Source organism: Lepidochelys olivacea (assembly GCF_965140295.1).
Source record: "Lepidochelys olivacea isolate rLepOli2 genome assembly, chromosome: 2".
Lineage (NCBI taxonomy): Eukaryota > Metazoa > Chordata > Testudines > Cheloniidae > Lepidochelys > Lepidochelys olivacea.
This window is the reverse complement of record NC_140412.1, coordinates 25627397-25641507: the sequence shown is the minus strand read 5'-3', so window position 1 is coordinate 25641507 and position 14111 is coordinate 25627397. Positions and strand designations below refer to the sequence as shown.

Below are 14111 nucleotides of genomic sequence, written 5' to 3'. Positions count from 1 at the left end.
GTTTGGAAAGTGCCTAGCACAGTTTTGATTGGTTAAGGTATAACTAGGCAGGTATAGCTATTTACTATATAAACTGGGGTCCAAGAAGGAGACCCGCAGAAGGAACAGAATAAGAAGCAGGAAAGACCTGGAAGAAGAAGAACTCACCTCTAAGGCACAGCCTAAGATCAGAACTGCTAAGAATCCTCTGCATGACCATGACGTGCAGCAACCAGAATACAGACAAGAGTGACCTTGCCTGGCCAACAGGGAAAGTCCGCCTGCATGATCAGGATTGGTGAGCATAACATTTTGCTTGTTAATTGTTAATAAATAGAGGAAAAGTATATTACTGTGTAAGGCTCTTTTGCTGGTAAAAGGTCATGCAAACCCGTAAAGAGTATGCCCTGAGCCCTAGGAATTAGGAAAGGGACAGGTGAGTACTTAAATTAACCAGATTATGCACTGAGCCCTGGGAGCTGGTGACCCTGAGCCCTGGCAATTGGGAAAGGGTGGGTTTGTCTAAATCAAGTGGGTCACGCCTTGAGCCTTGGGAACTGGGTAAGGGTGGGTGCCCTAGTGCGTGTGTAACAGAGAATTTGTGTGGGTAACAAGTTTGGATGACATCATACACTAAATAGTGAAAAAAGATAAATAAATAACTAAGCAAGTGCGTGTGTGTTTGTGTGTGGGGGGGTGTTATGTTCCAGGCACACACACACAGACACACACGCATTAGATAAAATCATAAATTACTCTTGCTGGAAGGTTGCAATGTAACACTTCTTTATTTCTTAGAATTCAGAACAATAACACACAAGAACCCAAAACAGAAAGCACAACCCACTCCACCTGACTCTAGCCTGGCTCTCTGATCACTGACTCTGCTGGGCCCACATCCCTTGCTTCCTTACAAAGCCCTCTAGTCTGCAGGCAGGACCAGAAATAACCACTGAGCATTTAAAGTTTTAACACGATTTATAATACACCACCATGTGTTTGGTAGCAACATTTAAAACAAAGGGGGATAGGCAGAACACAACAGCCAGAATGCTGGAAGAGGGAGACAGGGACAGACTTGGCCAGAGAATCTGATGGCTAATGGTGCTCAGTACTATCACTGCAGTTCTGGAAGTGGAGCTTTCGCTGAGGAGCTTTGCTGTTGGTTTTGCCATTATTGTTCAAGGTAAACAGGACTTGTGTACATGATGGGTGAAATTTGGCCCTATGTAGAGAGGCAGCACAAGGCTTAGGTGTTAGGATGAAATTCAGCCCTAAGCAGAGAACCAGCATAAGGTCTACGTCTTGTGCTGGCTCTCTATATAAGGCCAAATTTCACCCTCTGTCAATAACTTCTCTCCCAGCAATGAACAAACCTCCTCCAAAGTCCCAAACACTGCCTATCCTTCAGTGGAGGGGACAATAGTGTGTTAGGGTGTATGCCATACTGACTTCTTGTCAGTTCCCCCTTTCCCCCCAAGATCCTTGGTCTATCTGTGCTTTAATATATTAAAATACATGTTGTCACCCTAAACTTAGCTTTTGTGGAGAAGAAGAAAATGCTCGCTCTCCCAGGGGGATTCTCAGTTCCCATCTTTTGTGCATGATTCCCTTCCTCCCCCTGCCAATACAAGGGTGGTATCATCAAGCACTGAGAGATGATACTTGAAGATACCAGGTTAACTCCATTTAGGTTGGAAGCAGTGCATTTCCTGCTATAAATGGAGGGCTGTTTCCAACTATAAAAGTTTTGAGAGTTCTACCCTGCAATTGTTTTGTTCCTTGTATATAGTGTTTAGAGATGGGTCTCAAACCAGACCCGTGGATCTGAACTGATGGGGAAGCTCAGATTCAGGTCTGGATTCTGCATCTGGCCCCTGTGTTGACAACGTGAAATACTAGCACTCCAAACCACCTTTGGAATGGCCAAATTGCAGATCTGGATCCTAATCCTGTGACTCGGGCCCATTATTAGATTTTTGAAGGGAGAATGATATGCAAGTGAAAAAAAAAAGATATCTGAGATAGGGCTCCTCTCTCAAATGTAAACAGAGTTAAATTTGTGTCATGAAGCAGCGGGCTTAGTTTTCTAAAGGAGGCATGGTTCCCAGAAGGAATTACATAAATATTTATGAAAATGAAGCAGGAAATATTTTCCCAGGGTAGGACACTTATTCAGTGCTACTCAGGTCAGCAAGAGCTGGAGGCTATTTTGTAAGTCATTCACTGGAACTGAATCACTGCCTGCTTGTTTGCTGGGTTCTGTTCTGACATAGGAACAGGCTGCACTCTAACACAAATTATGAAACAATTGCAGCTTTTCCCTTTATATATATATATATATATATATATATAACAGAACTTGGAATTCCTTTTTTTTAAAACAACCCCAATGTTTGGCAGTATCTATGTGTGTTTCCATGGACAGCCATAAGGGTGACATTAGTTAATATCAGGACTTTCATGGAGTCTCATGAGAGTATTATTGTAGCCAACAGTCATTTTCAGTAACAGGAAAAACTTGAAGTGCTCTGTGGCCAACTGCTTGAACTGACAATAGGGATGAAATTAACCTAGATGTTCCTGTTAATGTGGTGTGATTCCTGGGAGGTGTGAATAAGCGTGAAGAGGGCCTGTTGCTGCATATTTTATACACCCCACTGAAGTGGGCTTTAAGTAAGAACTGACCATATATTATTTTCAGGCCACATGTTTGAAGATCTATAATAAATGTAGGCTTTGATCTTGTAAATCCTTGCACGCTGCATAACTAGGGACACAAGGCTGTGACGTCCCAGTATAAGTGTGAGCAGAGGCTAAGCGTAACTTGGATATGTTTGAACAATGCAACATAAGCAAGGCCAGAATGGATATTAGGCCATTGTCACCAAGACGGCTGGGTCACGTGTAACCTCTTGAATATCATGTTGGAAGTTATGTGAGACTATTGCAGACTATCTTAAAATCTCTATTTAATTGACTGTACAGGCAACAAGACTTGGGATGAATTCTTTTAATCAGCTGTAAAGTGCAGTTCTTTCTGGAAGCTGTTTGCCGATGCTCATAAAGCTGTTTGCTTACGTTATTCCAGTCACTGCCCGAGTCTCTGACTGGAATAACGTAGTGCAGAGCTGCTGTTTACAGACTACAGCCACATAAAGCAAATGTTATAAAATATGACATGGTGTCAGAACACAAAGGGTCAGATTTTAAATGAGAAATCAATGAGAATTAGGCACCTAAATCCCAATCTGGGCCTAAAAGCTTTAAAATACCTTCCCCCCGCCCCGTCTCTTGTGTGCCATATCATACCATTCTATTTCCCTCTATTCTTTCCTTCTCTAATCAGTTCCAAGCTTTGACAGTATTGGAATTAACTTAATATCTGGTATGGCAGGCTGGAAAGTCTTGTCCTCAGATACTGTGGTAGTATCATAGAATCATAGACTATCAGGGTTGGAAGGGACCTCAGGAGGTCATCTAGTCCAACCCCCTGCTCAAAGCAGGACCAATCCCAAATTTTTGCCCCAGATCCCTAAATGGCCCCCTCAAGGATTGAACTCACACCCCTGGGTTTAGCAGGCCAATGCTCAAACCACTGGGCCATGTAAGTACCATTGGCAGACATTTTGCCTTTGAACACCTGCAGATCCTAGTAGTTGGTCAGTACAAGTATAGGGAAGCTCCCTGAACTATTGAAGTCTTGGGCTAGAGCTGCTGCAGGTGGACCCCGAGCACTCCGATCTGAGTCTTATCTCCGGTATAGGCAGTATGTGTAAAGAGTTGAGGCCAGTATGTGGGACTGTGCTAATCAATCAAGTTGGCACTAGCATCTGGCCACCCATATGGCCACCCATATGGCCTCACCCATAACTATTCCACATTTGGGGACAATGTATACCTTCAAATCAGCGGCACTGCTATGGGTACCCTCATGGCCCCACAGTATGCCAACATTTTTATGGCTGACTTAGAACAACGCTTCCTCAGCTCTCATCCCCTAATGCCCCTACTCTACTTGTGCTATATTGATAACATCTTCATCATCTGGACCCATGGAAAAGAAGCCCTTGAGGAATTCCACCATGATTTCAACAATTTCCATCCCACCATCAACCTCAGCCTGGACCAGTCCACACAAGAGATCCACTTCCTGGACACTATGGTACTAATAAGCGATGGTCACATAAATGCCACCCTATACTGGAAACCTACTGACCGCTATTCCTACCTACATGCCTCCAGCTTTCACCCTGACCACACCACACGGTCCATTGTCTAAAGCCAAGCTCTACGATACAACCGCATTTGCTCCAACCCCTCAGACAGAGACAAACACCTACAAGATCTCTATCAAGCATTCTTACAACTACAATACCCACTTGCTGAAGTGAAGAAATAGATTGACAGAGCCAGAAGAGTACCCAGAAGTCACCTACTACAGGACAGGCCTAACAAAGAAAATAACAGAACGCCACTAGCCGTCACCTTCAGCCCCCAACTAAAACCTCTCCAACGCACTATGAAGGATCTACAACCTATCCTGAAGGACGACCCAACACTCTCACAAATCTTGGGAGACAGGCCAGTCCTGGCCTACAGACAGCCCCCACAGTCTGAAGCAAATACTCATCAGCAACTACATACCACACAACAGAACCACTAACCCAGGAACCTATCCTTGCAACAAAGCCCGTTGCCAACTGCGCCCACATATCTATTCAGGGGACACCATCACAGGGCCTAATAGCATCAGCCACACTATCAGAGGCTCGTTCACCTGCACATCTACCAATGTGATATATGCCGCCATGTGCAAGCAATGCCCCTCTGCCATGTATATTGGTCAAACTGGACAGTCTCTATGTAAAAGAATAAATGGACACAGATCAGATGTCAAGAATTATAACATTCATAAACCAGTCGGAGAACACTTCAATCTCTCTGGTCACGCGATCACAGACATGAAAGTTGTGATATTACAACAGAAAAACTTCAAAACCAGACTCCAGCGAGAGACTGCTGAATTGGAATTCATTTGCAAATTGGATACAATTAACTTAGGCTTGAATAGAGACTGGGAGTGGCTAAGTCATTATGCAAGGTAACCTATTTCCCCTTGTTTTTTCCTACCCCTTCTCTCCCCACTGTTCCTCAGACGTTCTTGTTAAACCCTAGATTTGTGCTGGAAATGGCCCACCTTGATTATCATACACATTGTAAGGAGAGTGATCACTTTAGATAAGCTATTACCAGCAGGAGAGTGGGGTGCGGGAGAGAGAAAACCTTTTGTAGTGATAAACACCCATTTTTTCATGGTCTGTGTGTATAAAAACATCTTCAATTTTTTTTTCATGTTCTGTGTGTATAAAAACATCCTCACTGTATTTTCCACTTTATGCATCCGATGAAGTGAGCTGTAGCTCATGAAAGCTTATGCTCAAATAAATTGGTTAGTCTCTAAGGTGCCACAAGTACTCCTTCACAATGGCCAATGTACCTCATTACAGCTCAGTCACCACTGAATTCTCTGAGCAAACGTTTGCCTGCATCACTTCCCCGATCACTATTTACTGCTGAAGAATATCAGACAATTGCTGGAAGATTTCTCAGCACTGCTGAGCAGATTCTGCCATTCACATTGGTTTGCCAACATGCCTCTTTAAAGCTCTCCTCAGAACCAACTACACTAACTTCCTGCTCCTACACCATGGGTGTCTTGTGCTTAAATGGACTTTTTGCCCCCAAAATGGAAGTGAAGTGTCAGAAAAAGGGCAAGGATAAACAACACACATTTACAATTTACGAAGTGATAGGCACAGTTCACAATGCAAATCACCCACAGTCAAGTTTATTCCAGGGGCAACTCCATCCACCCACAATCCCAATTCTTATTCTTCCTGAATCCCCCTCTAGCTATGGTGTATTTGTTTTCATTCCCTCCGTCTTACTTAGACTGCATGCTCTTTGGGACAAGGATCTGTCTTCTTACATTTCTGAAAAGCAGAGTGCATGGCACAATAATAAAGAGAGAGGGAGTGTTTGTTTTGAAACAGCATGGTAACCCATGACAAGACTGGATATTGGAGGCGAAATCTTCACCCTGCCGAATCAGTGGTAATTTTCCAATGTGGCCAAGATTTCCCCACCACGTGCTTGAGATTCAAAGGTCTCCAGCCATCAAAAAAGAGTAGTGTCTTGTGTAACTGCACACTTCTGTATGGGAATACTTGCTGCGATGTTATCTGTCTGTCAAAAGCTTGTAGGGCTATAAAATTAATTTCTCTTTAAATAATGAGGAAAGCATCTGAAAAGGTATTTCTCCTCTTTAATATGTTTTCGCTTAAACAAACATGTGTGTGTAGCATAAACAAACATGTGTGTGTAGCCAGCAATAAATTGCTCAGCTCTAACAAATTGGCCCCCACTTCAAGAGCAGCTCTCCTCTTATTGAGCTAAAGTCATCCAGGATGTAATGGGACAAAAGTTAGTAGAGTCCCACCAGAGATTAATATGAGCATCCATCTGCCTTTGCTCCCCACCTGCCATGATTCGTTGATGTTCTTACTATGTTTTTTATCTAATTAAGAGCTAGAGCCTGCCTTTTTTGGGTAGGGTTGCTCTGGGAAAAGGTGCACCGGGACCACACAGTAAACAGAGGCCCCAGGAAGAATTCTTGTGATTGCCAGAATTCCTCCAGGGAATCACACACTAGTTCCTCTAAACAGGGGATTTTACACCCCTTTGTCTCTGAGTTTGAGCTTCAAACCCACAAACTCAGAGCAAAACTCGGAGAACCATGTCACACAAATCAAAACCAGCACTAACTGAAAACCTCTTTTGCAGTGCAGCTGAGAAAACAAAGACTGAATGGGCATGGAGCCTGAACTACTCCATTGCCTATGGAGATCATCTCTCCTGGCTGGCAATGGGATGCATGGGGTAAAGGCGGGGTGGAGAATTTTGCACTGCTATTGCTCAAACTTTACCTCTTCTGTGGCTTCAGTGCTCAAAGTTGTCCTTCTGGATCTTGTCCAGCAACAAAGCCAGGGAGGCCACAAAGCAACCACTACAACAGTTTCGAGGCCCTAATAGCAGCCATGTCCTGTGGATTCTGGCTGGCAGATCAGCTTGGTTCACAGACCCACTGCTTACACCCATCTCTCACCCTTCCCTCTCAGTCCTCCACCATGCTGCCTGGAGCCACCAGAGAATTCTGCAGCATGGCATGCAGGAGGTGTGAAGTCCCATTCTATGACTTCTCCTTGAAGCAGAGCTGCACCATTCTATTGCTTCTGGGGGTTTTGGCAGGCTCTTGTTGGTATATGTCCCTTACCTGTTAGGACGAGCATAAATTAATTTCCTTACCTAACAACACAGTACAAGCATCTTATAATTAATTGACATTCATTTGGATAGAAAATCAAAGTCTTTCTATTCTGAATGAATGGAGTGTCGGGTTTCCCCATTATAAGTGTAAAAAGAAAAGGCTAACAAAAACAGAGAGAGCCTCATATATCCAAGACATTTCCTCTGGCCAATGCAGCTAAATATTTCACAACTAAAAGATAAATTGGAATAAACAGCTGTCACTGTTAAATAAATATTCTGGACAATGTATCATCTGTGCAGGATACAAAAAAACTAACACATCAGTGACCTCCTTTTCCCCACTTTATTTAGCTTTCTTTCAAATGTAAGCTTCCAAGTCTTTGCTCTGCCTCATTTAGTGAAACATTTATTTTAGAATCAACTTGTATTTTTCAAGACTGGAACAACGAAAGGCATTTCCTGAGGAACTGCAGGGATGAGCAGCATGAAAGGACAACAGTGGAGGACATGTGGAACTTTAGTAGTGTTCTTTATTTTTCAAGTTCAAATTTTTGGTTTCGATGCTGACAATCAACCTGCAACAGACATCTGTTCAACACACACCATTTTACCTGGACCAAAAGGTGAGGAATACCAAACTGCTAGTTAATACCAAGCTGATCAGAGTTGAAATCTGAGCCATGAAGGGATTTGTGGTGTGGGATGTGCCTCACCAGTGGGCTGGAGATGAAGGATCTGAAGAATTGCAGACCAGGCCAAATGAAATTTGTAAGGAAAGGGGAAAGAAGGGCTGCAGTGAGGAGACTTGAGAATTGTGGAATTTTTTAAAAAAGTTACTGGAACCAGCTCCTGCACTTTCATATAAAGTGTTTTCAAACTGGGGTATGCGTACCCCTGGGGGTACATAAGCTTTTGTCTGGGGTACGTTGGAACAATTCTGTAATGCCAGACAATGCATTTTATTTAGTAAGACTTGGCAATCTAATCAACGTTTAGTCTCCTTTCAATTAAAATTGCAGCCACTGTGCAACTCAGAATCAGAGATATTTTTAGTGGTGGGGCATGCTCCCCTAGGGGGTGCAAGGAATGTTTTGAGAGGGCTCTGACCAGCCCTGCAGGGCAGGGCTCGGAGAGGGAGCACCACCGCCACCCCCTGACTCTCCTCAGCAGGCCACCCAGCCTGTCTGGGTTGGTGGGGGGGGATGCAACCAAAAATTGTAACGCACACAGGGGGCTCAGCTCAAAAAGTTCAAACTCAAGTTACCGCTTGCCCCCCTGAATGTTCCTCCATGCCCCCCAGAGGGACATGCCCCACAGTTTGAAAACCTCTAGAAGCTGTTACCAAATGGAAGGCAGAAATCTGTGGGGAGCACGTGACCCCATGTACCCATCCCACACATCACCTCTACCTATCTTAGAAGGGGGTACATGGTAAACTACATTATTTGAACACCACTAATATAAACTAAATGTCTTGTCCACATTGTTTCAGCTAAATCAGATCACTCCTGTTCAACGTACGTGTTCCCAGGCAGTTGATATACAAAATAATAACACCGTGACTTCCCTTAAAAGCAAGCATTAACCAAGAGACAGCTCATGGTTACGCTAGTTGTTTCTACACTTAGGGGGAGAATACCATCATGTGGTCACTGTTTATAAATGCCTACTTATAGATATAATGATCAATGGCTCCATGGCTAGTTGGCAGCCAGTATCAAGTGGAGTGCCCCAAGGGTCGGTCCTTGGGCTGGTTTTGTTCAGTATCTTCATTGATGATCTAGAGGATGGTGTGGATTGCACTCTCAGCAAGTTTGCAGATGACACTAAACTGAGAGGAGAGGTAGATACGTTGAAGGGTGGGGACAGGATACAGAGGGACCTAGACAAATTAGAGGATTAGGCCAAAAGAAATCTGATGAGGTTCAACAAGGACAAGTGCAGAGTCCTGCACTTAGGACGGAAGAATCCCATGCACCGCTACAGACTAGGGACCAAATGGCTCATCAGCAGTTCTGCAGAAAAGGACCTAGAGGTTACAGTGGACGAGAAGCTGGATATGAGTCAGCAGTGTGCCGTTGTTGCCAAGAAGGCCAATGGCATTTTGAGATGTATAACTAGGGACATTGTCAGCAGATCGAGGGACGTGATCGTTCCCCTCTATTCGACATTGGAGAAGCCTCATCTGGAGTACTGTGTCCAGTTTTGGGCCCCACACTACAAGAAGGATGTGGAAAAACTGGAAAGCGTCCAGCAGAGGGCAACAAAAATGATTAGGGGACTGGAACACATGACTTATGAAGAGAGGCTGAGGGAACTGGGATTGTTTAGTCTGCAGAAGAGAAGAGCAAGGGGGCATTTGATAGCTGCTTTCAACTACCTGAAAGGGGGTTCCAAAGAGGATGGATCTAGACTGTTCTCAATGGTAGCAGATGACAGAACGAGGAGTAATGGTCTCAAGTTGCAGTGGGGGAGGTTTAGGCTGGATATTAGGAAAAACTTTTTCACTAGGAGGGTGGTGAAACACTGGAATGCGTTAGCTAGGGAGGTGGTGGAATTTCCTTCCTTTGAAGTTTTTAAGGTCAGGCTTGACAAAGCCCTGGCTGGGATGATTTAGTTGGGGATTGGTCCTGCTTTGAGCAGGGGGTTGGACTAGATGACCTCCTGAGGTCCCTTCCAACCCTGATATTTTATGATTCTATGGTGATCACTGCAGCACATATCAGACTTGATCTAGGAGCTCCTGTTGAAGTCCATAGGGGCCTCACCGCTGACTTCCACAGGATCTCAGTCGGCTCTTTAGCATATCATTCTTTCATCTCTAAGACACTTTGCAAATATCTGAGGCCAAATTCCATGCATCAGCTTATGCAACTGAACCCATGTAACCTAACTGAAGTCAATGGAATTGCCTAGGGTGTGAATCAGCCAGGAACTTAGCCCATAAAAAAGAGATATATCTTGCAGTGGCAGTTCTAAAACATTTATTCCAGGCAATGGCTATTGAAGCTTAGACTGCTGCTTCCTTGTTAGGAATTCATTATATTTCTCCGTAGGCTACAGAATAGGGGAACAAATGCAAGTGATTTATAGTTTAAACAGAAAAGAGACTTTATCAACACAAAAACATTGCTGAAGGCTCATTTGTTTTTTTGATGGATTATTCAAATGAATGTTGCTTAAAGTACCATTTTTAATCATCACATTCATTTCTTTAAGATTGAAGCCTGATGTTTAATCTTTGCTGAGGCAATATAAACTCAGGGAGCTACAATGAAACCAGAGGGAGTGGTACAAGTTCGTTTAGTTATTATCTGAATAATGGAAGCGTACACGCTTGGAAGAGAGAGTTTGGCTGACAATAAACTTTGCAATTCAAATATGCCTGAGTTGGCTATGTCTACACTAGAGACCTTGCAACAGCGCAGCTATACTATTGCTCATGTAGCTGGTCTACCACATAATGAAACTGCCTCCGATGAGTGGCAAGCTCTCCTGCCAACACAGTGCTGGGCTCACTCCCACTTATGCCAATATGTCGCTCAGGGGCATGGTTTTTTTAAGTTTTGCTGACATAGGTGGTAGTGTAGACATGGCTTAGTGACACCATATCATGAATAGAGCTAAGATATACGTCCAGGTCTCAGACTTGTTCCCTTGGTCTCATCCAGCAGGGACTAGGAGCACTCAGTGTAACTCAAGCCTAGCAATGAGCGAATCCAGCAATTGTGATGTTCAGTCTCTGTTGTTCTTGGCCTGAATAATGGGTTGGCATGATGACACCAGGGGAGGGGAAGAACAAAAGGAGTATATTGAGGGGATGCTTAATGCTCCTCAGAACTAGAATATTACTATTTCCAAAGGACTGAATGGCTCAAGACTAGTAATTGGACATGGAGTTCATCACCTTTAAGTCACTGCTTCAAATCTCCTGCCAAACAGGTGACAAATGACCATCTGACAGCATTCTATACTCTATGGGAGATGAATCTGTGGTCTCACTCCAGTTCCTAGTGGACAAGAGCCCATGTTAGAAAAGTCACAGATGGCTTTTACTGGCATGACAGCCTTATCTGCAGTCCAAGTGAGAATCTAAAGACTGAATGGAACAATGTCTGAACTTCCCCCTTACCTGTAGACAAGTCTCTCAAGGTCAGTGATGAGGCACATTGGCCAAAGAGGGCATGAGAAAGTTTGCAGTACTGCTGCCCACACTGTACCTGTCCTGTGACTAGAGGACTCCAGACACCAGGTATTCTAGCTGTTAACAGCACTAAATCCACCAACAAAACTTTCCTACTGTATTTCTAACTGTAGTATCTCAAATGAAGGATTCTATTGCTTTTAGCACCAACATTATTTTTCTTTAAAAATGCTGTATCTGTGGGGCAGCCTGTTTTCCAGTCTTCAGAAAATAGGCAACTCTCCAGCTTCCTAGTCAGTTTGCCCACATTTAATCCTTTTACCATCTCCTTTCCTCTTCTAGTGGCAGGCATCATAGCATAATTTATTCTACTGAGAGAGCACACAATATGCTGGGCAATCACTTTGTAGCTGTGCCCCTCACAGGCTTTGTGCCTCTCCTGTGACATAATCTACCTTCACCGTAAGAGGCCTGTAGGTGCACTGACTGCCTCAGACCCTATGGCTCCACATTAAATTGAAGCTGTACTGGGCACTTGCATTACTTTATAGTCCATGTTTCCTACAGGAAACAGCAGTAAGAACTTACATTTTCTCATGTGCTCCGTGTGGAAACCTTTGTTCAAAAAGGGCCAGTTTTCACCCAAAAATTATTTGCTCAAAACATTGGTAACTTTTTTTACACTCATATCAAGAGATGTCAAATTAATTACTGAGGTAGCACAAGGGGATATGAGTAATGGGGTGAAAATAAATGAGGGGAAAGTTAGGCTGAATATCAGAAAAAAAGCCTTCATGACAGAGAGTTATTAGGCTCACAGGGAAATGAGGCAAAACGAGGCCTTGAAAAGTTGACTGGACAAACACTAGACAATGTACTGGAGGGAATGATTCTGCAGTAGGGATGGACTAGAGGGCCTAATAAATCTTTACCATCTTTAATTTCTATGATAAAGCCCTCGAGTTAGTATCTATTAGAAGTGTTTGTTATTAATAACTTAATAGACGTTAAAGCCTGACCTCTAGTGGTCATGAATTATATCTACAATGCATGTTTTAATGACTGACTAATTTAGTATTCCTGTTTGTTTTCTCCATCTTTCTGTTCACACACCCTTTTTTCTACTGTTAGTGCATACAGATCTGTTATAATTTTTTAAAGCACTATATGAGCAGATGACCAACCTCTGCATGCATGCTAACACACACACCCACACATACACGAAGAAGCAGGCAAACTTCAACTGGTTTCCAGTTTCCCCTCCAATCTAAAACTCAGCTCAGGTTTGCAAAGAAGGCTACTAATCCTTTTGATGAATTTGAGCATAATATTACTGCAGTAACATAGCATAATTTACTGTGGTCCCACCTTTCTGAGAAGGTTTCATCCCTGATAAATTCTAATAGGGTTCTATACAATTTCTTCAGAATAAACCTATAGAATGTCATCAAGATTGATGACCTCTCTATAGAATCTGTAAACTCACCGATGAAATTTAACAGCAGATTATAACCTCACTACAGAATTCTGTATTTTGGGCCAAAATCTCTATAAGAATTTGAAAACTTAGGTCAACACAGTGATTAGTGATTTTGGATGCCCAACTTGGGAGACATTAAAGGGATCTGATTTTTAGAAGGGCTGAGCACACACTCTCTGAAAATTAGGTTAAGGTGCCACAACTTGTACCCCCCAAAAATTCAACATTGCTAGCCAGTTTTGAAAATTTAGGCTACTATTCAGGATTAAAAATTAGAAGACAAGGGCCAATTCCTGGATTCAGTTGATGCCCTGAAGGGGGAAGACTACCCTAACTACACACATAGTAGGCAACTTAAGAGGAAAAACTGGACCTTGCGTACAGTCCCAGACAGAAGCAATGGAAACACTGCTGTCTCTCACTTGGTTTCACTGAAGACATCAGCCCAAAGCAAAGCCCAATGGATGCAAACCCATACAAAAAGAAGCCAGGATAAAATTTGCACAAACCTCTAATTAAACAACCCAAGTTTCATCCAGTTTGAGCAATGAGCCTCTGAACTGGACATTGTGATCAGTACTGTTATTAGTGGAATGTGGTTTCTAGATTGATGTGGTTGTTTATGCATCATCAGTAAAAATTACACAGAAAAAAAAATGTTTCATGAGCACAGTGTACGGAGCGGTTCCTTAAGCACATGTTACAGCCAGTGTGCACCAGGTCACTTTATTACCCTTCTGACATCTCTGTCTGATGAGATAAAGTCACTGACATTTCCCAGACAGCATCTGTATTAATCAAGTCTAAACTACTAGGACACATTGAGCCAAAAAAATTCCACAGAAACCTTCTGGGATCGCTTCTGCTGCTTCTTTCTTTCTTTCTTTCTTTCTTTCTTTCTTTCTTTCTTTCTTTCTTTCTTTCTTTCTTTCTTTCTTTCTTTCTTTCTTTCTTTCTTTCTTTCTTTCTTTCACAATAGCCTGTTCTCTCACACCCCACACCATCACCAAGGGATGTTTAGGGAACTTTAAGCCTCCCTTAGTTTTTACAATTGTGACCTCTCTTGGTTGCCTTGTGTCCAATGGTTCCTTCAGTGTTCCCTTCCCTTTTGTACTTTCCTTGGCAGTCTCACAAGTTTCCATCCTTGGCCTCTTCCTTTTTTCCCTGCACATCCTC

The 14111-nt window shown here is 43.1% G+C and overlaps 2 protein-coding genes across 4 annotated transcripts in view; one reads left to right on the top strand and one right to left on the bottom strand.

The window, feature by feature from the left end:
• TNFRSF11B (TNF receptor superfamily member 11b) overlaps positions 1-234 on the bottom strand; it is an 87354-nt gene extending 87120 nt beyond the window's left edge. For 2 of the 3 annotated variants that reach the window (XM_084618182.1, XM_084618185.1), the window contains exon 1: positions 148-234. The gene's annotated coding sequence lies outside the window, so the exon portion shown is untranslated. The remainder of the gene's footprint in view (positions 1-147) is intronic. The other variant, XM_084618184.1, reaches the window with a different exon arrangement.
• Positions 160-14111, top strand: part of COLEC10 (collectin subfamily member 10) — a 35105-nt gene continuing 21153 nt past the window's right edge. Inside the window, exons 1-2 of the mRNA XM_084618188.1 lie at positions 160-277; positions 7727-7934. Of these exons, the coding sequence (XP_084474314.1) occupies positions 7787-7934 (148 nt within the window). The 5' untranslated portion in view covers positions 160-277; positions 7727-7786. The remainder of the gene's footprint in view (positions 278-7726; positions 7935-14111) is intronic.